We start from the raw sequence: 27,855 nt of genomic DNA, 5'->3' as shown, positions 1-27,855 counted from the left end.
CAAAGCGACTGAGAAACAGGTGTAGCGGCCGCTTCCGTGTTACAGATTCGGCGCGCACTCTTCACACATAAACGTGCGACTGAGAAAGACGAAAGACGTGTAGCGGCTGCTTCCGTTTTGCAGAATTCAATCTTTTTTCCAAATGGGCGCCATGTACTGTTTAGATTTTGATGATTTGCGTGTGATATGATTCAACGGATGTTTATATGAATCGTTTAAAATAAAAAAAAGCCTTCAATTTCTGATATTTTGCCTTTTCATTTGGGCTTCCCAATTGAAGCCCTGCCCATAGGGTGGGTACCGTTGCTAGTGCTTGAAATTTGAAGAGGATTTTCATATCAGCTCACTGGATTCAACCACCTGTTGTTCTTGAGGTCAACGAGAGTCAAAAGGTTATTTTTCAAAAGCTTTTGTGGCGACCTAGTTGGCATATTTTGATGGTGAAATCTATATTTACAAAACCGAAAAACACGGTGCGGGAAGCTGTGAAGGTGTGTGATTGCACGTCTATAAACTAAGTACCGTTTGAACGCCAGTTGCACCCTGTCTATTAATTATGTACTGTTGGAATATACAATATATAATAGGAATAGAGCCTGTGATGGATGCTGTGAAGAGAAACAGTTTGAGATGGTTTGGTCACGTGTTGAGGAAGGATGAAAGTGACTGGTTGAGAAGAGTGATGGAAATGAATGTAGAAGGAAGTAGAGGACGGGGAAGACCGAGAAAGACTTGGCTAAAGATGGTGGAAGAAGAAATGCGGGCAAGGGGGTTAACAAGGAGAGATGCAGAAAATAGGGCAAAATGGAGAAGATTGTCATGGGTACCGCAAGGCTAACCCCCGCTCTAGCAGGGAAAATGGCCTTAAAATGCCTGTTTGTTGTTTTATTGGATTATACCTTTCGACCCTTTAGACTGTGGAGATCCTTTGGACCTTTGAGGACCCTTTAAGTCTCCCAAGACCATTAAGACCACCAATAACCCAAAAGACCACGAAGACCCAAATGACTCTTAAGGACTCAAAAGACCCAGAGGACCCAAAATAACCCGAAGACTTAAAAGACCCAAAAGACCTTGAGGACCCAAAAGACCTCAAGGACCGCAAAGACCGTGAGGACCCAAAAGACCTCAAGGTCCCTAAAGACCTCGGGCACCCAAACGACTCTTAAAGACCACAAAGACCCAAAATACCCTTAAAGACCCAAAATACCCAAAAGACCCTTAAAGACCCAAAATAACCCTAATAACCAAAACACCAAAAAGATCCTGAAGACTCTTTAAACACCCCGAAGACCCAAAAGACCCTGAACACCCAAAATACCCAGAAGACCCTGAATACCTGTAATGACCCTGAATACCTGTAATGACCTATAACACCCTTTATACCCATTAGACCGCAAGATCCTGAGGACCCCCAAGACCCTTAAGACCACTTTTACCTTTAAGACCCTTTCAATACTTTCGACACCTTTAGATCCTTTCACCCTTCCAACCTTTTATACCCTTTAAACCTTTACACCCCTTAAGTCCCTTTCAACCCCTTAGATCTTAACACCATTTAGACCCCTTACACCCTTCAGACCGATTAGACCCCTTTCACTCTTTATATCGATAGTATTAATCGATTAGACAGCTTGGACGCTTGACCATTTAGAGCTTTACACCACTTGGACCTTTTTTGATTACAAATAAATAATGTCACCAATATTACAAATACATTTGTACAAAAGAAATTTTAGTATTATGATTGGTGAAAAGTAAGGGGTGTTGCTTTTATGTCATAGGCCAACCTGTTGCAAAACTGATGGACCAGTAGTAAGCAGCGGATTGTTGATCTTGCCCGAATCACTGGATTCGCTCAACTCGACAACAACTCGAGCCTTCTTCTTGGCAAGCAAGCGGGCTCGCTGTAATTTCAGGTATTCCTCTCTCTGCTGAAGATCTCCAGGGTAAAATCGCTGTCCAGTGAAAAGGTTTTAATAAACAAGGGACTTTTCATTTAACCCAAACTGTGAGCACAATATCACTTAACCAGCGCAGGTGGTCTTATTATAGCATGTCACTGCAGCACAGAATATAAAACCTTTTTCCATGTAGAGCCAAAGTAAGGGACTATTTACATCTTACACGTGCACCGACAAGAAAATGAGAAAAATAAAATTGAGAAAAATAATTGAAGGTAAGAGGAGAGTAGGGAAAGGGAGCCTTCACACGATTAGAGGGGATCGAGCCCCTTCTTTGGCTCAAGTATGGGCGAATATCATATGACAGGGTTAACATTACTGGCAGTGCATCGCAGTAAGGCGCATCGCAGTAGGGACTGTGACTGACACTCTTGCACTCTCACCCCATCACCCTCACTTTGTACTTTAATATTTAGTGCACCTCTGATACATACTCCTTTCGCAGGTAACCTTAGAACCCCCACCCCCCCCCCCCCCTTAAAGGAAAATCATTGTTGCACCCCTGAATGAGTGGGCAGGGAAGAAGGAAATAGAGAGAGGGTACTATGTCGGGAAAGTAGACTGGGGTTGACAATTCTGCTTTTAAGCCTACGTAATACATAAAAATGGCATCTAAAGAAGTTACGCTGGTGAAGATGAACAAGGAATGATAAATCTGCATTGGTCCATCAGTTTACATGTACAACACTAACTTGTGCTGTTGACCTCCAAACAAACTGGTGTCTGGTAACAAATGACTGCTGGCCTTATTAAGCACATGACTGTAAAATCGATAAAATGCATAATAAAAGTTTTACTCTTGGGAATAATTGTCTTTGGGATGAAAGTCAGGCAGATATATCAAAAAATAATTTAGAATTTGCATTATTCAGCTCCAACAAAACAAGGAGAAAAAGACATAAAATGTCAGAGCCCCCCTGGTTTTAGTAATTTTGATGTATGGAGTTAAAGGCCGCCAATCGGCCATATTTGTTCAGATTACAAAACAAGATCTTCGACATATGTATACTCTCATGTATCGTCTTTGTGCCAAGTTTGAACAAAATCGGTCCACGCATTTCCAATAAATGGTTGGGGGCCTGTTTAAGTAACAAAATGGCCGCCAGTCCGCCATCTTGATCAGATCGCAAAATAAAATGAGGTGCACGTGAAAGACATGATGTACCGTGCTTGTGTCAAGTTTGAACAAAATTGGCTCATGCATGTTCAATAAATGGTTGGAGAAACGTTTAAGTAACAAAATGGCCACCAGTCGGCCATGTTGGATCTGATCTCAAAAGAAAATGACGTGGACTGTGCTTCCCCACTGATGAACCTCTGGTAGCTTGTAACTGTTGCTGTGTTTTTGTCTGATGAAGAACTGCTGAAATCAATCTGTCTGGGTTCTTCCCAACATCTTTGTTCCTTTCACGTTTCTTTCTACTTTTTCATATTTCTCTTTATTAGTCCCCTACCGGTGTACACCGGAGGGGACTATAGGTTTGCACTCCGTCCCTCCGTCTGTCAGTCTGTCAGTCCGTCACGCAAAGAACAGTTTTCCAGACTTTTTTCTAAACTCTTAATGCTAATGATTTCAAACTTGGTACATGGTTTCCTCATGATAAGTTACAGATCAGTGTTCGAACTTCACGACGTTTCAATCATTTTTGACAAAGTTATGGCACTTTGAACTTTGGTAATTTCCCCAACAGTTTTCCGGACTATAATTTGGAGTGCGGTAAGTCAAAGCTGTTAATATTCCTTGTTTTAACTCCAATTTACATTCTGTTTCCACTTTTAGTGAGAAGTAGGGGTCTGTGCAACCATTCATAAACTTTATTTGGTGCAAATCGGATAATTTTTAGCCGAGTTACCTCAGACCGTGAGTTGGTAATTATATAATTCACACAGTGCAATACGTGCAGGCTGCTCCACGGAGCGACCTTGCGGTTTTCCGGATGACAGACTGCCGGTAGGGGACATGTATTGCAGCACAATACTCAGAATGCTTGTTCATTCTAATTCTTGCTTCTTCTTTATTTCTCTCTTTTTCTATCTGTCTTTGGAGAAGTGAATTCTTGCAGAATTCTTGTGGAAGGTTCACTTGGCTGTGCCTGGATGGGTTTGAGGGTAGAGGAGTAGTGGCTGAAACACAAATCATAACCATGGGTTCTCCTGATGACTCCATCTTTGCTCTTGACTTCTTCTGGTTCCTTCTGATGACTCCAATGCAGTATTTGGTTTTCTGTTTCAATCTGCAAGCCACCATTCTCTATCTGTGTGCCAAGGTTTAACAACATCGGTAAATGCATGTCCGAGAAATGGTTGAGGACATGTTCAACATTGGGTTGTTGTTTTTTTACAACTAAAATGGCCACCAGTCGGCCATCTTTGATTGCATCGTAAAACAAAATGATGTGCATATGTATACCGTCATTTCTTCTCTTTGTGCCAAGTATCAAAATCGGTCCACACATCTCCGATATATGGTTGTGGATGCACGGACGGACGGATGGACGAGACAATCCATAAGCCTCCTTTTTGGACTAAGTCCAACGGGGGCGAATAACACAGCAACTCGCAAATAGGTAGTACCTGAGAAGAGGAGCTTGGTTCTGAATGGTCTCTCCTTTGCTCTGCCTCAGGCACAGAAGTTGAATGCAAGCTGCAACTGCTTTGAGCTCCAATTGGTGGGAGCAGCTTGGCAGGTTCACAAACACCTGTAGAAAGCAAACTTATGTGCATAAAAAGCAGCGACATATAAAAGTCACAGATTATATAAACCAGGTGCTGAATCATGTCAATGGAGGACCAGTCATCATTAAGAATGTTGACAATATCCAGCAGCTACAGAGGATGCTCCATCAAAGATGGTCATTAGACTACACAAAGTATCATACGGGTGTTTCAACTTAACACGTTTTACAATGTTGACTTGGTTTGTATGAAGAATTGGAAGAATTTTTTCCTTCACAACCTGACTTGATCTTTTCCGTTGTGAGAAACTGTCTTCAAAAGCTGAGGATACTTGTTGTACACAGCTCATTTCCTATTTAATCTCCATGCGCTGCATGACGTCATCGCTGGGCACCAAAGGGGGCCTGATAACGCGCGCTGAAAGGGAGTACTCAGTTTTCACTCCGGTGGTTTTCTTTCTTGTTTTTTAAAAATCATCTGGGCAATATCTCAGGCACATTTTGAGGTAGGAAGTTGATATTTGGACGTGACAATGACAAAGTGATTTGGCTGTAAAAGGGTATTTTTGATTTCTTGATTAATCAATTAATCGATTAATTATTTAATTAATCGACTCATTACTTAATTAATTGATTTATTCCTACAAAAATTTTCAGTTGCAGATTCGGATAAAACGGTGGTGGTTTTGGGGTGCTATTGGCCAATTGATTAGGAAATTAATTATTTTACGATTACTATTTATTGATTTTAATTACGCAATTAATCAATCAATTATTGTACACCTCTCCCTCCCAATAACGTCTCTATGTGCTGCACGGCGGCACCGAAGGCGCCCCGGCAATGCCGCACAGGTGGATGTTATTTATTTATTTGGTATGTGCGCGGTGTACTTTGAACGTATCTGTACTCGTTCTGTAATTGGCTTGTTCAGCCATTTTCATTCATTGTTAATGTTAATTTGCTAATTCTTGTCCAGGCTAGATACTTTTTCAAATCCTTCATTCACATTTGTTCCTTCTTTTCCTCGTCCCCCAATTGTTTTCCTGTTCATTCACCTGCTTGTCACCTCATTGCTCCGAAATAAAGGTGTGCTGCCATTGCTTCTCTTCCATGAGGATCGATTGTGTAGAAAAATAAATAAATAAACCATGGCGAGGAACATGGTGGGCTCATTGCTTGAATACAATATTTTGCATATGTAATATGTAGACAACCTCCTTAGGCAAGTTTTCTCTGAATTGGACTTGCGCGGTGAGATACAAGATATAGTCATGAATGTCATACTTTTAATGATTATTTACACCTCTTCAAACAACACTGTCATGAAAGGCTATTGTTGGCAACGTCATCTGTACTTCATTTGCTTGAGCAGTGAACACGTCATAGTTGATAAAATGTGGATTTTAATGTTGACGGTGACACAGACCATAGACCAACACGAGCCTTCAGAGACCGGTACAGCATATTATTGCTGTTACTTTATTATGCCCCATCGACAAAGTCTCCCATTGTATTTTCAGGTTGTCTGTCCGGCAGTGCGTCCGTCTGTCTGTGATCGGTTCTCGTTACTGCGATAACTTGAGAACGGCTGAAGGGATCTTAATCAAACTTGGGGCAGGTAAATGTAATGAGGTAAAGATAAATTGATTACATTTTGGCGTCACGAGGTCAAAGGCCAAAGGTCAGAGGTCATGCTGGGGGGAAATCGTGTTCCTGAAGGAGCAGCGCTCCTGCTTGAGACGGACGAAGTGACGGACAAGACACAAACTCGTCCGAGAAGATGTTTATTGAATAATCATCTCGGGAACTCTGAAAACCCGTTTATCGGGTTCGCATATATATATCCAAACCAAAAAGCATACATCATAACCAAAGCCACGCCTCTCAGGCGAGGCACGCTTTGGTGGTCATGTGACCGACAGGTGCAAAGGATTATAACCTCGGCGCTGAGGTTTGGCCGCCGGTTACGTCACCGGCTTGGGCCAGGAGATTCTGTTGCTGGTCTCGAGCGTTGGGGGACCCATGGGTCGCTACACACGCCCCCCCAGAATCGACTTGGTCCAGGAAGGTCAACCTGAGGGGGGTCCGTATGACCCGACCGAAACTACCCCTGGCTGGTCGCGGGGGGGGGGGGGGGGGGGGGGGGGGGGGTCCGGTGTGGTGGCGGGTGGCCGGACGGGGGGTGCAGTGGACGGGGGGCGGCCGCACCGCGGTGGGAGAGCCAGTCGTGGCGGCTGGCCGACGTCCATGTGGGCCGGCTTGAGGCGGTCCACCGAAATCCGGTCCGTCCGGCCGCCGATGCTGACGACGAAGGACTTGTTGTCCCCGTCGTAGGACCCGGAAGGGTCCGTCGTATGGTGGCCGGAGCGGCCCCCGGTGCGCGTCGTGGCGCACAAAGACGTACTCCGCCATGCGGAGTGCTGGGGGGGACGTAGGATTGGGGGTCGCCGTGGCGGGACGTGGGCACCGGGGCGAAACGTTGGGTGGCCTCCTGGAAGTCCGTGCGCTGGCGCGCGGCGGACCAGGGGCTGGTGGCGTCGGGCACAAACTCGCCCGGGACGCGGAGGGCCTGGCCGTACACCAGCTCGGCGGTGGATGCCTGGAGGTCCTCCTTTGGAGCTGTGCGGAGGCCCAAAAGGACCCACGGGAGCCGGTCGGCCCAGCCGTCGTCCTGGAGGCCGGCCATGAGTGCGGCCTACATGGAGCGGTGGAACCGCTCGCACAACCCGTTGGCCTGGGGGTGGTAGGCCGTGGTGCGGTGCAGGGTAACGCCCAATGTGCGGGCGACCGCGCCCCACAGTTCGGACGTGAACTGTGGGCCGCGGTCCGACGAGATGTCCGCCGGTGCGCCGAAACGCGCGACCCAGGTGGCGATGAACGCCTGGGCCACGTCGGCGGTGGTGGTGGAGGCGAGGGCCACGGCCTCCGGCCACCTGGTGGTCCTGTCCACCATGGTAAGCAGGTGGGTGAACCCCTGCGATGGGGGCAGGGGACCTACCAGGTCCACGTGGACGTGGTCGAAACGTTGCTCGGGCACGGTGAAAGGAGCCAGCGGAGCCTGGGTGTGACGGTGGACCTTGGCCCGCTGGCAGGGTGTGCAGGCGTTGGCCCAGTCGCGGACGTCCCATCGCAACCCGTGTCAGACGAAACGTGCCGACACCAGCCTCTGGGACGCCTTCCGGCCCAGGTGTGAGAGGCCGTGGAGCGAAGCAAAAATGCGACGTCGCCAGGTGACCGGCACAACGGGGCGAGGTCGGCCTTGGGAGACGTCACAAAGCAGGACGGTGTCCGCGAAGGGGACGTCAGCCAAGCGGAGGCCCGTCTCCGCCACCCGGAGCGCCTGCACCGTGCTGTCGGTGGCCTGGTCCGTCGCCATCAGGGCGAAATCGACGCCGAGGTGGACGGCATTGGCGCCGGCTCGAGAAAGGCAGTCAGCCACGGCGTTGTCCTTTCCGGCGACGTGCCGGATGTCCGTGGTGTATTCCGACACGGCGGAGAGGTGGCGCTGCTGGCGGGCCGACCACGGCTCCGTGACCTTGGCCATGGCGAAAATCAATGGCTTGTGGTCGACAAAGGCCGTGAACGGGCGGCCCTCCAGGAGGTGGCGAAAATGGCGGATGGCCAGGTACAGCCCGAGGAGCTCGCGGTCGAAAGTGCTGTACTTCAACTCGTTGGGCAGGAGTTGCCGGCTGAAGAACGCGAGCGGCTGCCAGGCCCCGTTTACCCATTGCTCATGAACCGCGCCCACGGCATAGTCCGTGGTGAGGGCGATGGGAGCATGGGGTACCGGGCGGGCCAGCAGCGTGGCGTTGGCGAGGGCCCGTTTCGCGCCGGTGAAAGCAGCGTCCATGTCCGTGGACCAGACGACGTCGCGCTTCGCCGGCTGGCCGCGGAGGGCGGCGTACAAGGGCCGCATGAGTTGCACAGCTCGGGGCACGAAGCGGTGGTAAAAGTTCACCATCCCGAGGAATTCCTGCAGCGCCTTGACGGAGCGGGGGCGCGGGAAAGCGGCGATGGCCTCGACTTTGGCCGGTAGCGGTACGGCGCCGTTCCGGGTGATGTGGTGACCCAAAAAGTCGATCGTCGCCGCACCAAATTGACATTTGGCCGGGTTGACGATCAAGCCGTGCTCGCTGAGGCGGCCGAACAGCGTCCGGAGGTGGAGGAGGTGCTCGGCTCTGGACGTGCTGGCGACGAGGATGTCGTCCAGGTATGTAAAGAGGAACGGCAAGTCGCGCAGCACGCCGTCCATCAGGCGCTGGAACGCCTGTGCCACGTTTTTGAGGCCGAAGGGCATCCGGAGGAATTCAAAGCGGCCGAAAGGTGTAATAACGGCCGTCTTCGGGATGTCGGCCGGGCGGACGGGCACCTGGTGGTACCCCCGAATCAGGTCCACTTTTGAAAAAATGGTCCGCCCCGCCAACCGGGCGGAAAAATCCTGGATGTGCGGGACGGGGTACCTGTCGGGGGTAGTGGCGTCATTGAGGGGGCGGTAGTCGCCGCATGGCCGCCATCCGCCGCCCGGCTTCGGGACGATGTGCAGCGGCGAGGCCCAGGCGCTGTCGGAGCGCCGCACGATGCCGAGGCGCTCCAGCGCGGCGAACTCGGCCTTGGCGACGGCGAGTTTGGCTGGGTCGAGACGGCGAGCTCGGGCGTACACCGGCGGGCCCGTAGTGGGAATGTGATGCTCGATGCCATGACGCACCGCGACGGCCGAAAACGTCGGTCGCGTGAGGGCCGGGAACTCTGCGAGGAGACGCCCGAAGTCGTCTGCCAACGGGAGGACGCAGGAAAGCTCGGTGGGCGCGGAACGGCTCAAGGCGCATGCCAGCGAGCTGAAAGTTTCGGCGTTGACGAGACGCCGACGTTTAACGTCGACCAGCAGCCCATGGGCGCAAAGGAAATCGGCCCCGAGCAAAGCCATGGGGACGTCCGCCGTCATGAACTCCCAGCGAAAGAGCTGGCTGCCGAAGCGGAGGGCGACGGTGCGTGGGCCGAAGGTGCGGATGGCGGAGCCGTTGGCCGCGATTAAGGAGGGGCCGCAAATGGCGGCCCACCTGTCCTCCGCCGAAGCGGGAATGACGCTCAGCTGAGCGCCGGTGTCGCAGAGAAAACGCTGCCCCGACGCTTGGTCCGCGATGAATAGCAGGTTTCCGGAACGGCCGGTGCTCATGGCTGGTAGTGAGCGCCGGCCCGCCCGTTTCCCGACTTGCCGAACGTGCACGGGGGTCGACATGATCGGGCCCGCTGCCCGAACCTGGCGTGGAAATAACACCAGGCCGGGTCTGGCGGGGGCTCCGGTCGACGCGTCGGGACCGGGCGACGCGGCGTCGCCGCTGCCAGTCGCACCGGCCCGGTGGCCTCCGGGAAGGAAGCTGCGTCGCGGGCGTCGGGCGGGTGGGCGGAAAACTGCGCCGCGGGCGCCGACTGGGCGGCGGGCAGGCTCCCGGCGGCCACCCCGACGAGCTGGCTCGCCGCTCCGACGAGCTGGCTTGCCGAATCGATCTTTTCGGCCTCCCTGGCGAGCTCGCGGGGGTTCGTGATGGTCGTGCTTGCCAGGGCGACCCGGACCTGGGCCGGGAGCTGGCGGAGAAAAAGCTCTTGGAAAAGGAAATCCGAGGGATGCTCGCCGAGCAACGCGAGCATGTAGTCCATACGTTCGGACGGGCGCGTATCGCCGAGCTCAGGAAGGTCGAGCAGGCATCGCGCACGTTCAGCCGGGGAGAGGGCGAAAGCGCCCAGAAGAAGTGCCTTGATGGCGTCGTACTTGCCGTCAGCGGGCGGGTTCTGGAGGAGGCTCAGGCAGCGGGCGGCGGTCACGGAACCGAGCGCGGCGACCACGTAATGGTATTTCGTGGTGTCCTCCGTAATGCCACGCAGGGCGAACTGGGAGTCCGCCTGAGCGAACCAGACGGCGGCATGTGCTTCCCAGAAAGTGGGCAGTTTGAGGGACACTGCCGTGTCCATCGCGTGTCGTAAACTCGGGGTCACCAGTGAAGGAGCAGCGCTCCTGCTTGAGACGGACGAAGTGACGGACAAGAGACAAACTCGTCCGAGAAGATGTTTATTGAATAATCATCTCGGGAACTCTGAAAACCCGTTTATCGGGTTCGCATATATATCCAAACCAAAAAGCATACATCATAACCAAAGCCACGCCTCTCAGGCGAGGCACGCTTTGGTGGTCATGTGACCGACAGGTGCAAAGGATTATAACCTCGGCGCCGAGGTTTGGCCGCCGGTTACGTCACCGGCTTGGGCCAGGAGATTCTGTTGCTGGTCTCGAGCTTTGGGGGACCCATGGGTCGCTACATTATCATGATAACTTGTGAACCAGCGATGGGATTCTGACCAAATTTGATACAATTTTGTAGAATTATGTAAAGACGAACTGATTCGATTTTGGGGTCAAGAGGTCAAATGGCCAAAGTCTGTAATAAGTCTATAACTTGAGAACGGCTGAAGTGATCTAATTCAAACTTGGTACAGCTATGTATAATGATGTAAAGATTAACTGATTATAATTTGGGGGCAAGAGGTCAAAGGCCAAAGGTCTGAGGTCATGTCATGTAAAAATGTGATAACTTGTAAACAGCTGAAGGGATTTAAATTAAAACTTGATACAGGTATGTATAATGATGGAAACATGAACTGATTTAATTTTGGGGTCAAGAGGTCAAAGGTCAGAGGTCATGTAAGGTAAAAATGTGAGAACTTGTGAACAGCTGAAGGGATTTAAATTAAAACTTGGTACAGGTATGTACAATGATGTAAATATGAACTGATTTAATTTTGGGGTCAAGAGGTCAGAGGTCATGTCAGTTAAAAATGTGATAACTTGAGAACAGCTGAATGGATTTTTTTTTTGTGTAGAAGATCGAGGCTCGTGTAAGAGCTAACATTAATCACAAAAAACACAAACTGACATAAAACATGGTACCGGTGTCCGAATACCTCCACCAATTCAACTTTCAGCTCAAGTTCACACCTGGGCAGGACAATGTAGTGGCAGACCTACCCTCCTGCTCCGTTGATACCCCGGCCTCTACCAGCTGCTCTGACAGTGGAGAGCACGACCTTATTCAGCTGCTTCACACTCCTCTCCAAGCCACGGTGTCCCTCCAGGAGCTGCAGCAGGCCTCTGAGCAGGTCACCATCCTCTCAATGCTCTGCACCTACATTAGGACTGGATGGCCATCCCGCGTGCCCGAGGAGCTGATGCCATTTGCCCGGGTCAAAGAAGACCTGTCCTGCTGGACCAACACCTGTGTGGCCTGTGGGCTCTGCACTCTGGTCCCAAGTGCCCTGTGTGCACACGTTTTGGGGATGGCACATGAGGGTCACTTGGGCATGGGCATAGTGAAGCTCAAACAGAGGTGTCAGGACCTGGTGTGGTTGCCAGGGATCGGCAGGGACATTGAAACCATGGTGAAGGACTGCACAACCTGACTGGTCAGCAGTAAAACCGGGCCTCCAGCCATGCCTCTCCTGCAGCCACTCGACTGGCCAACCCAGTTATGGGAACATATCCAATTAGACATTTAGGGTGAAATCCACAGTGTGCCATGTTCATTACAAGCGCTTTCTGCTGGTGGCCTATGACCTGCACTCCAAATCACCAGAGGTAACCCCAGTGGGGACAGTTACTACGAGAGCAATAGTGGACATCCTGGACATGCTCTTTTCACACTGGGGGCTGCCTCAGGCCATCACTCAATTCACCTCAATTTGATAATGAGCCTCAATTTGCCTCAGCAGAGTTTTCCTTGTTCCTGGAGGGCCGTGGTGTTTGCCACATCTGCATAGCGTTCTACCACCCCCATGCTAATGGGGGAGTAGAGCGTTTTAATCAAATGCTGAAGAACAGCATCGGAGCACACCTGGCCCAGGGCTGCACTTTTCAAATGGCTTTACTCTAAGCATTGCTACAACTACAGGGTGACGCAACACTCCACCATTGGGGTCTCACCGGCAACACTGATGTTCGGCCACGAGCTGCAGCTACCCCTGTATAGGTTGTGGCTCTCAGCAGCTCAGGCTCCTACTCACAACATTCAGGCGGCGGTTAATAAGCACCATAGCCAGATGAAGCATTGCTTTGACAGGGCACACGGGGTTATGACGCCCACCATCCAGGTCTAAGATTGGTTCAGAACCCGTCGCCCTCATTGTGACAACAAACTGCGCTCCTTCTGGTCCTCGCCTCTTCAAGTCAGCCGTCAGATGGGCCAAGCTACATTCCAGCTGACTGACGGCCCCCGTTGGCATGCTAGCCGACTATGGAAGGTGCCGGATACCTTGGATTTCAGTACGGATGTGCCTGCTCCCCTGGCTATACCGGCAACGTCGCTGGATGCACCTGTGGCCATGCCGGGCGTGCCTGCCACCCTGCCGGCCGCTGCACCACTGCACATGTCTGTTTCCTCATTGCGTGGGCCGCAGCCTCCACCAATGAGCCTCAACATCAGTATGCCCGGGTCAGAGCCAGTCCAGGTTACCTACATAAGTGTTAAGATATATATAAGAATTAATAATAAAACTAGAACGCCACTCAGTAGAGCGCAAACTCCCGCCGTGGGTTTAGTTGGAATACTACGTTTTGTTTAACATCCCCTCTCCCCAAAACAATAAATGAAAAAGAAAGTAGGCCCTCACTGTCAGAGAATTTATTTTGATATATCTCGGAATTAGAGGAGAAAAACATCATTTAAGAATAAGAATAAAAGCTTTAATGCAGTAAAACAGGAAAAAAAATTCCCCAAAAAAATTCCTGGATCTGGAATAATATCCTGAGCTTCACCAAAAACTAATCAATTCTTCCTTATCCCAAGGGCAATCCTCCCACCAACTTTCATCCAAATCCGTTCAGAACTTTTCCAGATATCTTGTACACACACACACACACACACACACACACACACACACACACACACACACACACACACACACACACACACACACACACACACACACACACACACACGAGTGAATGCATTACTCCCTGGCGGGAGTTACAATGGGGTTGGGGGGATTTTAACGGGATACCGCTGCCTTTTTTGCCTGCTACATAGATTATATAACCAGGCAATAACCAAGCCAAAGAATGGAGAGAATTACAGCCTTGGTATTTAAATGGGAAACATAACAAATGTGGTAGATATCAAAAAAGTCTTATTGAAGAGATAACAAGGGCAAGTGCAAATAAAGCATACAGACTGAAGGTTTAAAAAGATTTCATGGACGTCAATAAATCGATGGAAGAGTAATTTCCTTCAATATCAAAATGATATGTGGCTCGGGAGGCGCTCAGAACAGAACTCTGAAGGAGGTTTATCATTTCATCTCTACTCAACAACGATATTTAAACCAAGAACCAAGTTCCAACATACTATTTATCAACATACTTCATGGCGACGACTGCCATAACAAAATCATCCCCGAAAATGGAGCATAAACAAATACTCATTGGTTCACCAGACGAGTTTAATGTAAACATGGTAGTATGGTGTGAATAATGCGAAATACCATCTTTGCCATCACATCAGTAATACTCAACCTCCCCCACCCCCATAAGTAGTAGGAGAATGTTGGCTTTGAGATAAGGCTGGTTACAAAAAATTCCTCTTTATCATCACTTTTTTCAAAAAACTGGGTCGGGAGGGTTTTTGGTTTTTTTTCAGAGTGAAATTTTAATGAATTATTCAACGCACAATATGTTTTTTTCTTAATTATACTTGATCGGACATATATGATGAAGCATGTTATGATTTCTAAACGAGTAAACCTTCGTAAGTACGCACGGATACGATTCAACTAAAGAAAATAGAGAAAGCTATGTCACATTGAGTTCTGTTTACTTTTAATATTTGCTGGTACAACACAATGGTAGACCAAAACTTCGGCTTTTAAGAATAATGTCCGGTTGCCATACATGTATCTATCAGCAGCTATTGCCATCACATTCATACATATTTGACTAGAATTCCTCGCCCCGAAATATCACTTCATGGTCCCGGTACATGCATATTGAGCAGTTTGGCAGACATGGAAGAGGACATAAACCACATCAAAAGGATGTCTGGTTCGCATTTATACATCTATCTATCAGCAGCTACTGCTATCATAGCACTCATAGATGTTTCTACCTATCAGCAGCTACTGCTATTATAGCACTCATAGATGTTTCTACCTATCAGCAGCTACTGCTATTATAGCACTCATAGACGTTTCTATCTATCAGCAGCTACTGCTATTATAGCACTCATAGATGTTTCTACCTATCAGCAGCTACTACTATTATAGCACTCATAGATGTTTCTATCTATCAGCAGCTACTGCTATTATAGCACTCATAGATGTTTCTACCTATCAGCAGCTACTACTATTATAGCACTCATAGATGTATCTATCTATCAGCAGCTACTGCTATCATAGCACTCATAGATGTTTCTACCTATCAGCAGCTACTGCTATTATAGCACTCATAGATGTATCTATCTATCAGCAGCTACTGCTATCATAGCACTCATAGATGTTTCTACCTATCAGCAGCTACTGCTATTATAGCACTCATAGATGTATCTATCTATCAGCAGCTACTGCTATTATAGCACTCATAGATGTTTCTACCTATCAGCAGCTACTGCTATTATAGCACTCATAGATGTATCTATCTATCAGCAGCTACTGCTATCATAGCACTCATAGATGTTTCTACCTATCAGCAGCTACCGCTATTATAGCACTCATAGATGTATCTATATATCAGCAGCTACTGCTATTATAGCACTCATAGATGTATCTATATATCAGCAGCTACTGCTATTATAGCACTCATAGATGTATCTATATATCAGCAGCTACTGCTATTATAGCACTCATAGATGTATCTATATATCAGCAGCTACTGCTATCATAGCACTCATAGATGTATCTATATATCAGCAGCTACTGCTATTATAGCACTCATAGATGTATCTATATATCAGCAGCTACTGCTATTATAGCACTCATAGATGTATCTATCTATCAGCAGCTACTGCTATCATAGCACTCATAGATGTATCTATCTATCAGCAGCTACTGCTATTATAGCACTCATAGATGTATCTATCTATCAGCAGCTACTGCTATTATAGCACTCATAGACGTATCTATCTATCAGCAGCTACTGCTATTATAGCACCCATAGATGTATCTATATATCAGCAGCTACTGCTATTATAGCACTCATAGATGTATCTATCTATCAGCAGCTACTGCTATAATAGCACTCATAGATGTATCTATCTATCAGCAGCTACTGCTATTATACCACTCATAGACGTATCTATCTATCAGCAGCTACTGCTATTATACCACTCATAGACGTATCTATCTATCAGCAGCTACTGCTATTATAGCACCCATAGATGTATCTATATATCAGCAGCTACTGCTATTATAGCACTCATAGATGTATCTATCTATCAGCAGCTACTGCTATAATAGCACTCATAGATGTATCTATCTATCAGCAGCTACTGCTATTACAGCACTCATCGATGTATCTATATATCAGAAGCTACTGCTATTATAGCACTCATAGATGTATCTATCTATCAGCAGCTACTGCTATTATAGCACCCATAGATGTATCTATATATCAGCAGCTACTGCTATTATAGCACTCATAGATGTATCTATCTATCAGCAGCTACTGCTATTATAGCACTCATAGATGTATCTATCTATCAGCAGCTACTGCTATTATAGCACTCATAGATGTATCTATCTATCAGGAGCTACTGCTATTACAGCACTCATAGATGCATCTATCTATCAGCAGCTACTGCTATTACAGCACTCATAGATGCATCTATCTATCAGCAGCTACTGCTATTATAGCACTCATAGATGTATCTATATATCAGCAGCTACTGCTATTATAGCACTCATAGATGTATGTATCTATCAGCAGCTACTGCTATTATAGCACTCATAGATGTATCTATCTATCAGCAGCTACTGCTATTATAGCACTCATAGATGCATCTATCTATCAGCAGCTACTGCTATTATAGCACTCATAGATGTATCTATCTAGCAGGAGCTACTGCTATTACAGCACTCATAGATGCATCTATCTATCAGCAGCTACTGCTATTATAGCACTCATAGATGTATCTATCTATCTATCTATCTATCAGCAGCTACTGCTATTACAGCACTCATAGACGTATCTATATATCAGCAGCTCCTGCTATTATAGCACTCATAGATGTATCTATCTATCAGCAGCTACTGCTATTATAGCACTCATAGATGTATCTATCTATCAGCAGCTACTGCTATTATAGCACTCATAGATGTATCTATATATCAGCAGCTACTGCTATTATAGCACTCATAGATGTATCTATATATCAGCAGCTCCTGCTATTATAGCACTCATAGATGTATCTATCTATCAGCAGCTAATGCTATTATAGCACTCATAGATGTATCTATATATCAGCAGCTCCTGCTATTATAGCACTCATAGATGTATCTATCTATCAGCAGCTAATGCTGTTATAGCACTCATAGATGTATCTATATATCAGCAGCTACTGCTATTATAGCACTCATAGATGTATCTATCTATCAGCAGCTACTGCTGTTATAGCACTCACAGATGTATCTATCTATCAGCAGCTACTGCTATTATAGCACTCATAGATGTATCTATCTATCAGCAGCTACTGCTGTTATAGCACTCATAGATGTATCTATCTATCAGCAGCTACTGCTGTTATAGCACTCATAGATGTATCTATCTATCAGCAGCTAATGCTATTATAGCACTCATAGATGTATCTATATATCAGCAGCTACTGCTATCATAGCACTCATAGATGTTTCTACCTATCAGCAGCTACTGCTATCATAGCACTCATAGATGTATCTATCTATCAGCAGCTACTGCTATCATAGCACTCATAGATGTTTCTACCTATCAGCAGCTACTGCTATTATAGCACTCATAGATGTTTCTACCTATCAGCAGCTACTGCTATTATAGCACTCATAGATGTATCTATCTATCAGCAGCTACTGCTATTATAGCACTCATAGATGTATATCTATATATCAGCAGCTACTGCTATTATAGCACTCATAGATGTATCTATCTATCAGCAGCTACTGCTATCATAGCACTCATAGATGTTTCTACCTATCAGCAGCTACTGCTATTATAGCACTCATAGATGTATCTATATATCAGCAGCTACTGCTATTATAGCACTCATAGATGTATCTATATATCAGCAGCTACTGCTATTATAGCACTCATAGATGTATCTATCTATCAGCAGCTACTGCTATCATAGCACTCACAGATGTTTCTACCTATCAGCAGCTACTGCTATCATAGCACTCATAGATGTATCTATATATCAGCAGCTACTGCTATTATAGCACTCATAGATGTATCTATATATCAGCAGCTACTGCTATTATAGCACTCATAGATGTATCTATATATCAGCAGCTACTGCTATTATAGCACTCATAGATGTATCTATATATCACAGCTACTGCTATTATAGCACTCATAGATGTATCTATATATCAGCAGCTACTGCTATTTTAGCACTCATAGATGTATCTATATATCAGCAGCTACTGCTATCATAGCACTCATAGATGTATCTATATATCAGCAGCTACTGCTATTATAGCACTCATAGATGTATCTATATATCAGCAGCTACTGCTATTATAGCACTCATCGATGTATCTATCTATCAGCAGCTACTGCTATCATAGCACTCATAGATGTATCTATCTATCAGCAGCTACTGCTATTATAGCACTCATAGATGTATCTATCTATCAGCAGCTACTGCTATTATACCACTCATAGATGTATCTATCTATCAGCAGCTACTGCTATTATATCACTCACAGATGTATCTATCTATCAGCAGCTACTGCTATTATAGCACCCATAGATGTATCTATATATCAGCAGCTACTGCTATTATAGCACTCATAGATGTATCTATCTATCAGCAGCTACTGCTATTATAGCACTCATAGATGTATCTATCTATCAGCAGCTACTGCTATTACAGCACTCATCGATGTATCTATATATCAGAAGCTACTGCTATTATAGCACTCATAGATGTATCTATCTATCAGCAGCTACTGCTATTATAGCACCCATCGATGTATCTATATATCAGAAGCTACTGCTATTATAGCACTCATAGATGTATCTATCTATCGGCAGCTACTGCTATTACAGCACTCATCGATGTATCTATATATCAGAAGCTACTGCTATTATAGCACCCATAGATGTATCTATATATCAGCAGCTACTGCTATTATAGCACTCATAGATGTATCTATCTATCAGCAGCTACTGCTATTATAGCACTCATAGATGTATCTATCTATCAGCAGCTACTGCTATTATAGCACTCATAGATGTATCTATCTATCAGGAGCTACTGCTATTACAGCACTCATAGATGCATCTATCTATCAGCAGCTACTGCTATTACAGCACTCATAGATGCATCTATCTATCAGCAGCTACTGCTATTATAGCACTCATAGATGTATCTATATATCAGCAGCTACTGCTATTATAGCACTCATAGATGTATGTATCTATCAGCAGCTACTGCTATTATAGCACTCATAGATGTATCTATCTATCAGCAGCTACTGCTATTATAGCACTCATAGATGCATCTATCTATCAGCAGCTACTGCTATTATAGCACTCATAGATGTATCTATCTAGCAGGAGCTACTGCTATTACAGCACTCATAGATGCATCTATCTATCAGCAGCTACTGCTATTATAGCACTCATAGATGTATCTATCTATCTATCTATCAATCAGCAGCTACTGCTATTACAGCACTCATAGATGTATCTATATATCAGCAGCTCCTGCTATTATAGCACTCATAGATGTATCTATCTATCAGCAGCTACTGCTATTATAGCACTCATAGATGTATCTATCTATCAGCAGCTACTGCTATTATAGCACTCATAGATGTATCTATATATCAGCAGCTACTGCTATTATAGCACTCATAGATGTATCTATATATCAGCAGCTCCTGCTATTATAGCACTCATAGATGTATCTATCTATCAGCAGCTAATGCTATTATAGCACTCATAGATGTATCTATATATCAGCAGCTACTGCTGTTATAGCACTCATAGATGTATCTATATATCAGCAGCTACTGCTATTATAGCACTCATAGATGTATCTATCTATCAGCAGCTACTGCTGTTATAGCACTCACAGATGTATCTATCTATTAGCAGCTACTGCTATTATAGCACTCATAGATGTATCTATCTATCAGCAGCTACTGCTGTTATAGCACTCATAGATGTATCTATCTATCAGCAGCTACTGCTGTTATAGCACTCATAGATGTATCTATCTATCAGCAGCTAATGCTATTATAGCACTCATAGATGTATCTATATATCAGCAGCTACTGCTGTTATAGCACTCATAGATGTATCTATCTATCAGCAGCTACTGCTGTTATAGCACTCGTAGATGTATCTATATATCAGCAGCTACTGCTATTATAGCACTCATAGATGTATCTATCTATCAGCAGCTACTGCTGTTATAGCACTCGTAGATGTATCTATATATCAGCAGCTACTGCTATTATAGCACTCATAGATGTATCTATATATCAGCAGCTCCTGCTATTATAACACTCATATATGTATCTATCTATCAGCAGCTACTGCTGTTATAGCACTCATAGATGTATCTATCTATCAGCAGCTACTGCTGTTATAGCACTCATAGATGTATCTATCTATCAGCAGCTAATGCTATTATAGCACTCATAGATGTATCTATATATCAGCAGCTACTGCTATCATAGCACTCATAGATGTTTCTACCTATCAGCAGCTACTGCTATCATAGCACTCATGGATGTATCTATATATCAGCAGCTACTGCTATTATAGCACTCATAGATGTATCTATCTATCCGCAGCTACTGCTATTACAGCACTCATAGATGTATCTATCTATCAGCAGCTACTGCTATTATAGCACTCATATAGCACTCATAGATGTATCTATATATCAATCATGTATCTATATATCAATATAGTATCTATATATCAATAATCTATATATGAGTGCTATCGGCGAGATCTTGGAGACGGCGGCAGGGATTCTCGAAGCTCCACACGGTCTCCACGTTTTCAAAGTTAAGTCTGTTCACAATTGTATTTTGTCGAAACTGTATTTATCTTTCGGTGTGTGAAGTTATAGTGTGCACCTTGGAAGTTTCTCGGTGATTATCTTTCATAAATTAATCGTCTGTTTGCCGCGTCGCGAGCAAGGCCTATGCCGCGTCGCGAGCGATTTGAAATCGAAGTTAAGTAATTGTTCCCATTTGTATTTTCGTTATAACTTTATTTTATGGTGTGTGTACGTATATTGTGTCCCGAGGAAGATTTTCGGTGCAAATCTTTCATACCTGTATTGAAAATCGTGTTAATTCGTGTCGTGTCTTGAGGCTTTGTACAGTGTACAACCTTGAGGCTTTGTTTTTCTTTCAGCGGTCCGTCGTTTGTGATCCAATAACTTTCGTTCTCTGTTTTCCCAGTCTTTTCACCCCATAGCCTACTTCCTTGCGTAAATCTCAACAACAAAAAAAAAAAAAATAATAATAATTTCCTTCTCTGTTCTTATTTTTGTTCTCATTCGTTTATTCATTCTTATTCGTTCGTTCGTTCTTCGACCACGTGTTTCTCCCCCATTTCCCCAGATAGTTTTCACTTATTAACCTTCAATGTTTACACTTTCCCCTCAAGTTCTGTATTCCGTCATATATTATAACACCTTTTTCTTCTTCTTCTTTAAAAGGCTGCTTTCGACTTGCTCACCAAATCTATTCATCCCCAAAAAAAATTCCATCTCCTATAGTGCCTTTTTTCTACATTCCCTAAACTCTCCTGCACTCCATCCTCCATCCAGCGTCCTTAAATGTATTTTTAACTCGAAGGTCAAAAGAAACTCATTTTGCAATAATTGTTCGTTTCCCATTAATCGTACACTTTCTAAAATCCAATCTCACCCCTCCCCTCCAAATCTTCCCCATAAACCCCTCCCCTCCAAATCTTCCCCATAACCCCTCCCCTCCAAATCTTCCCCTTCACCCCTCCCCTCCAAATCTTCCCCATCACCCATCCCTTTCTAATCTCCCCCCTTGCCCCCTCCCTCCTAAACTACCCCCTCACCCCTCCCCTCCAAGACTCCCCCTCACCCCTCCCCTCCAAATCTCCCCCATATCCCATCCCTTTCAAATCCCTCCCCTTGTCCCTTCCCTCCCAAACTCCCCCCTCGCCCCTCCCCTTCAAATCTCCCCACCCTCATTTCTTCTCAATTTCCCCCCTCTCACCTCCCCTCCTCAAAGCGTCCTCCCCGCTTCTTCCCCCTTTCAACTCTCACCTCCATCTCCCCCAACCTTCTGCCTCGCTCTTCCCCCTCCTCAAATAACACCTCATTGTGCCTCACCCAATCACCATCAAACCTTTTGTCCGCCCCATCCTTCCCTTTCTCCGAGCTATTCTGAAATCTCTGACACACCTTCAACAGTTCTCCCTACCTCTTCCACCTCTTCCACATCTTACCCTACCCCTCCTCCCCCCTGTTCTGTATCCGATGCTCCCCCTTCCTCTTCATTAACGGTATAGACCTCAAACATCCGAGGCCTTCGTTCAAACTTAACTGATCTCTCCATACAGGTTGCTTCTGTCAAACCAGATGTGATCTGCTTAACAGAAACTTTCCTCCTTCATGATGTCTCTGATTCCTTAGTATCTCTCCCAGGTTACTCCCTCCTCTGGTATGATAGACCTGAGCCTCGTCCTGGAGGTGGGGTTGCTATCTTTATCAAAAACTCTCTTCCTCACTCGCCCTGCACTGCACTCTCTCCACCTCACCCCCAGGAATACCTCTGGCTACGGCTTCCCCTTCGCTCCCACCTCTTGTTCATGTGTGTGTTGTACCGACCACCAAACAGTGATGACTCCATCTACATCTCGCTGTCTGATAATATGGACCAACTTCTATCTACTCATCCCAACTCTCTCTTCCTCTTATGTGGTGATTTCAATTGTCACCATGCCAGTTGGCTGGGTGTGGGTACCTCTCTCACCAGCCATGGCTCCTCAGCAAAGGACTTCTGCGACTCACTGGGACTGACACAATCTGTCAATTTCCCGACACGGATCTCAGTCAACGGAGCATCTTCTCTTCTGGACTTGGTAATGACTAACTTCCCTGAAAATGTCTGCTGCTCTTCTTCTGCTCCAATCGGATCATCTGATCATGTCCTTGTTAAAGTGGACATCTCTCTGACCATTCTCAGGGAGCCTGCTCAGCGTCGACGAGTCTGGCATTTCACTCAGGCCAACTGGCACGGTCTTCAAGCAGCCTTCAATCATCTGGACTGGTCTCCCATCTCTACCACCTCTGACATCAACTCATCCTGGGAATTCTTCCAAAGTAAATTGCTCTCTCTCATGCACAGATTTATCCCATCTCGTCTTCAATAGTCATACCCTTCCTCCCGTCCATGGTACACGGAATCTTGTGGTGAGGCTGTTGCCCAGAAACAACTTGCCTTCGTCTCCTGGAAAGCAAATCCAACGGAAGGAAACCTCATTTCCTTTCACAAAGCCTGAAACAAGTGTGTGTCCACCCTCAGGAGAGCCAGGAAACAATATCTCTCCGTTCTCAAGACCGAACTCTCTTATCTGTCTCCCTCTTCCAAATCCTGGTGGCGTCTGGTCAAATCTGTTTCTGGTGTTTGTTCCCCCTCCATCCCCTCCCTTACCTCAAACGGCTAGACAGCTGACTCCGCACGTGAAAAAGCTGAATGCCTCAACTCTGTGTTTGCCTCTAAATCTTGTGTCCCAAACCCATCCCTCTCTGTACCCACCATACCCAGTCGTACCCAGCTGCTCCTGGACTCCGTGTCCTTTCCTCCTGACAAGGTGGAAAAGTTTCTGTCAACCCTCGACTCTGATTCTGCAACTGGACCTGACGGCATCAGCCCACGGGTCCTAAAATCATGTTCTTCCGCTCTTTCACTCCCTCTCTCTGTTCTCTTCACCCTCTCTTTTGCTCAAGGTCAACTGCCATCTGCTTGGAAATCAGCCAACATCACCGCTTTGCACAAAAAAGGTGCAAAAACAGATCCTAGCAACTACAGACCAATGAGCCTTCTCCCAATTATCAGCAAAGTCATGGAATCCATCATTGCTTCGGATATGAAATCTTTCCTCTTCTCCAATGGCTTGATTTCTGATCATCAATTTGGTTTCAGACCAGGTCACTCTACTCTGGAGATGCTGCTTCTGCTGTCTCAACAATGGATGGAGGTCCTCAATGCCAAATAGGAAATTAGAGCTGTCTCCCTCGACATATCACGCGCCTTCGATATGGTCTGGCACCCCGCTCTGCTCACCAAACTCTCCTCCTTTGGTATCCGTGGAAATCTCCACGCATGGCTGGCGGACTTCCTCTCTAGTCGTCATCAACGTGTGGCCCTGAATGGGTTTCTCTCATCTCCTCTTCCTGTTCAGGCTGGAGTTCCCCAAGGCAGTGTTCTGGGCCCTGTGCTTTTTCTGGTCTTCATCAATGATCTCTCTGACTCTCTTGAAAATCCTCTCTATCTCTTTGCTGATGACTCCACTCTCTGTCGCTCCATTCCTCATCCCTCAGATCGGCAGTCTGCAGCCTCCTCACTCTCTGCAGACCTGGACAAAATCACAGACTGGGCAAACAAGTGGAACATGTCTTTCAATCCTGACAAATCTCACACTCTTACGATGTCTCTCTGAAAAGACCGACTGGACAACCCTCCCATCTACTTTCTGAATAATCCTCTCCAAGAAGTTCTGTCACTCAAGCTTTTGGGTCTCACTATCTGCCATGATCTTTCCTGGGAAAACCACATTTCCAAGCTGGCCTCCAAAGCCAATCGCCGACTGGGCATCCTCCGTCGTGCGAAATCCTTCCTTGGCACACCTGAGCTCCTCACCACATACAAGGCTTTCATCCGCAGCTCAATGGAGTACTCCTCTCCCCTCTGGGCTGGTGCTCCTGCCTCACACCTAGCTCGTCTTCACGCTGTTGAAACCAAAGCGTTCAGAATCATTGGAGTCTCCCGCGATGACGCTATCTCCGAGGGCCTTTCACTTAATCACCACAGGTAGGTTGGTGGTCTTTCCGTCTTCTACCGACTCCTCTCCGGCCTTGCTCCCCCAGCTCTCTCTGGGCTCTGTCCCCCAAATATTCTTACAGGTCGCACAAGAGATGCCTGCAACCCTCTTATGGTTAAACTGCCAAAATCAAGACTCTCTGCTCACCTTCACTCCTTCATTCCTCTTTTCTCCCTCCTCTGGAACAAACTCCCTCACTCTCTTCAATCCCAATCCTCCCTCCAGGTCTTTAAAACGGCTGTTCACCACCATCTCTTATCTTCCCCAATCCAAAACCTTGATCTTTTCTACCCCCGCTAATGTCACCCCAAATCCACTTTTTTGAGGTGAGTTTTGACTTCTTTCCTGGAAGTCCTTGGTGTCCTTGCGTTTTATACCTATCCTGCCTCCCCCAAAAAACATCTCCCGATGTCCCTGCTCTCAAATGTTGTGTTTGTGTGCTTCCTCCCCTTCTTGTCGAACGCTCCCCTTTTTATATACTTTGTTTGCTTGTTTGTTTGATTTGTTTGTTTGATAAATGTTAGCTCTTTCACGAGCCTCGACTCTGCATACAAAAAAATAATAAAAAAATTAAAAAATAGATGTATCTATCTTTCATCAGCTACTGCTATTATAGCACTCGTATATGTATCTATCTATCAGCAGCTACTGCTATTATAGCACTCATAGATGTATCTATCTATCAGCAGCTACTGCTATTACAGCACTCATAGATGCATCTATCTATCAGCAGCTACTGCTATTACAGCACTCATAGATGTATCTATCTATCAGCAGCTACTGCTATTACAGCACTCATAGATGCATCTATCTATCAGCAGCTACTGCTATTACAGCACTCATAGATGTATCTATATATCAGCAGCTACTGCTATTATAGCACTCATAGATGTATCTATATATCAGCAGCTACTGCTATTATAGCACTCATAGATGTATCTATCTATCAGCAGCTACTGCTATGATAGCACTCATAGATGTATCTCTCTATCAGCAGCTACTGCAATAATAGCACTCATAGATGTATCTATCTATCAGCAGCTACTGCTATTACAGCACTCATAGATGTATCTATCTATCAGCAGCTACTGCTATTACAGCACTCATAGATGCATCTATCTATCAGCAGCTACTGCTATTATAGCACTCATAGATGTATCTATATATCAGCAGCTGCTGCTATTACAGCACTCATAGATGTATCTCTCTATCAGTAGCTACTGCTATAATAGCACTCATAGATGTATCTATCTATCAGCAGCTACTGCTATTACAGAACTCATAGATGTATCTATCTATGAGCAGCTACTGCTATTACAGCACTCATAGATGTATCTATCTATCAGCAGCTACTGCTATTATAGCACTCATAGATGTATCTATCTATCAGCAGCTACTGCTATTATAGCACTCATAGATGTATCTATCTATCAGCAGCTACTGCTATTATAGCACTCATAGATGTATCTATCTATCAGCAGCTACTGCTATTACAGCACTCATAGATGTATCTATATATCAGCAGCTACTGCTATTATAGCACTCATAGATGTATCTATCTATCAGCAGCTACTGCTATTATAGCACTCATAGATGTATCTATCTATCTATCAGCAGCTACTGCTATTATAGCACTCATAGATGTATCTATCTATCAGCAGCTACTGCTATTATAGCACTCATAGATGTATCTATCTATCAGCAGCTACTGCTATTACAGCACTCATAGATGTATCTGTCTATCAGCAGCTACTGGTATTACAGCACTCATAGATGTATCTATATATCAGTAGCTACTGCTATTACAGCACTCATAGATGTATCTATCTATCAGCAGCTACTGCTATTATAGCACTCATAGATGTATCTATCTATCAGCAGCTACTGCTATTATAGCACTCATAGATGTATCTATCTATCAGCAGCTACTGCTATTACAGCACTCATAGATGTATCTATCTCTCAGCAGCTACTGCTATTACAGCACTCATAGATGTATCGATATATCAGTAGCTACTGCTATTACAGCACTCATAGATGTATCTATCTATCAGCAGCTACTGCTATTATAGCACTCATAGATGTATCTATCTATCAGCAGCTACTGCTATTATAGCACTCATAGATGTATCTATCTATCAGCAGCTACTGCTATTATTGCACTCATCGATGTATCTATCTATCAGCAGCTACTGCTATTACAGCACTCATAGATGTATCTATATATCAGCAGCTACTGCTATTATAGCACTCATAGATGTATCTATATATATCAGCAGCTACTGCTATTATAGCACTCATAGATGTATCTATATATCAGCAGCTACTGCTATTATAGCACTCATAGATGTATCTATCTATTAGCAGCTACTGCTATTACAGCACTCATAGATGTATCTATCTATTAGCAGCTACTGCTATTACAGCACTCATAGATGTATCCATCTATCAGCAGCTACTGCTATTATAGCACTCATAGATGTATCTATCTATTAGCAGCTCCTGCTATTATAGCACTCATAGATGTATCTATCTATCAGCAGCTACTGCTATTATAGCACTCATAGATGTATCTATATATCAGCAGCTACTGCTATGATAGCACTCATAGATGTATCTATCTATCAGCAGCTACTGCTATTATAGCACTCATAGATGTATCTATCTATCAGCAGCTACTGCTATTATAGCACTCATAGATGTATCTATATATCAGCAGCTACTGCTATGATAGCACTCATAGATGTATCTATCTATCAGCAGCTACTGCTATTATAGCACTCATAGATGTATCTATCTATCAGCAGCTACTGCTATTATAGCACTCATAGATGTATATATCTATCAGCAGCTACTGCTATTATAGCACTCATAGATGTATCTATCTATCAGCAGCTACTGCTATTATTGCACTCATCGATGTATCTATCTATCAGC

The 27,855-nt window shown here is 45.6% G+C and overlaps 1 protein-coding gene across 5 annotated transcripts in view; it reads right to left on the bottom strand.

The window, feature by feature from the left end:
* Positions 1-27,855, bottom strand: part of CFAP36 (cilia and flagella associated protein 36) — a 170,991-nt gene that overhangs the window by 6,156 nt on the left and 136,980 nt on the right. For all 5 annotated transcript variants that reach the window (XM_068130035.2, XM_068130033.2, XM_078786326.1 and 2 more), the window contains 2 exons: positions 4,539-4,663; positions 1,791-1,958 (listed from right to left, as the gene is read on the bottom strand). In XM_068130035.2, the coding sequence (XP_067986136.1) occupies positions 1,791-1,958; positions 4,539-4,663 (293 nt within the window). The remainder of the gene's footprint in view (positions 1-1,790; positions 1,959-4,538; positions 4,664-27,855) is intronic.

Source organism: Myxine glutinosa, chromosome 11 (genome assembly GCF_964187855.1).
Source record: "Myxine glutinosa chromosome 11, kmMyxGlut1.1, whole genome shotgun sequence".
In the NCBI taxonomy this organism is placed as follows: Eukaryota; Metazoa; Chordata; class Myxini; order Myxiniformes; family Myxinidae; genus Myxine; species Myxine glutinosa.
Note: the sequence above shows the minus strand (reverse complement) of the source record. Positions and strands in the feature narration are given on the sequence as shown.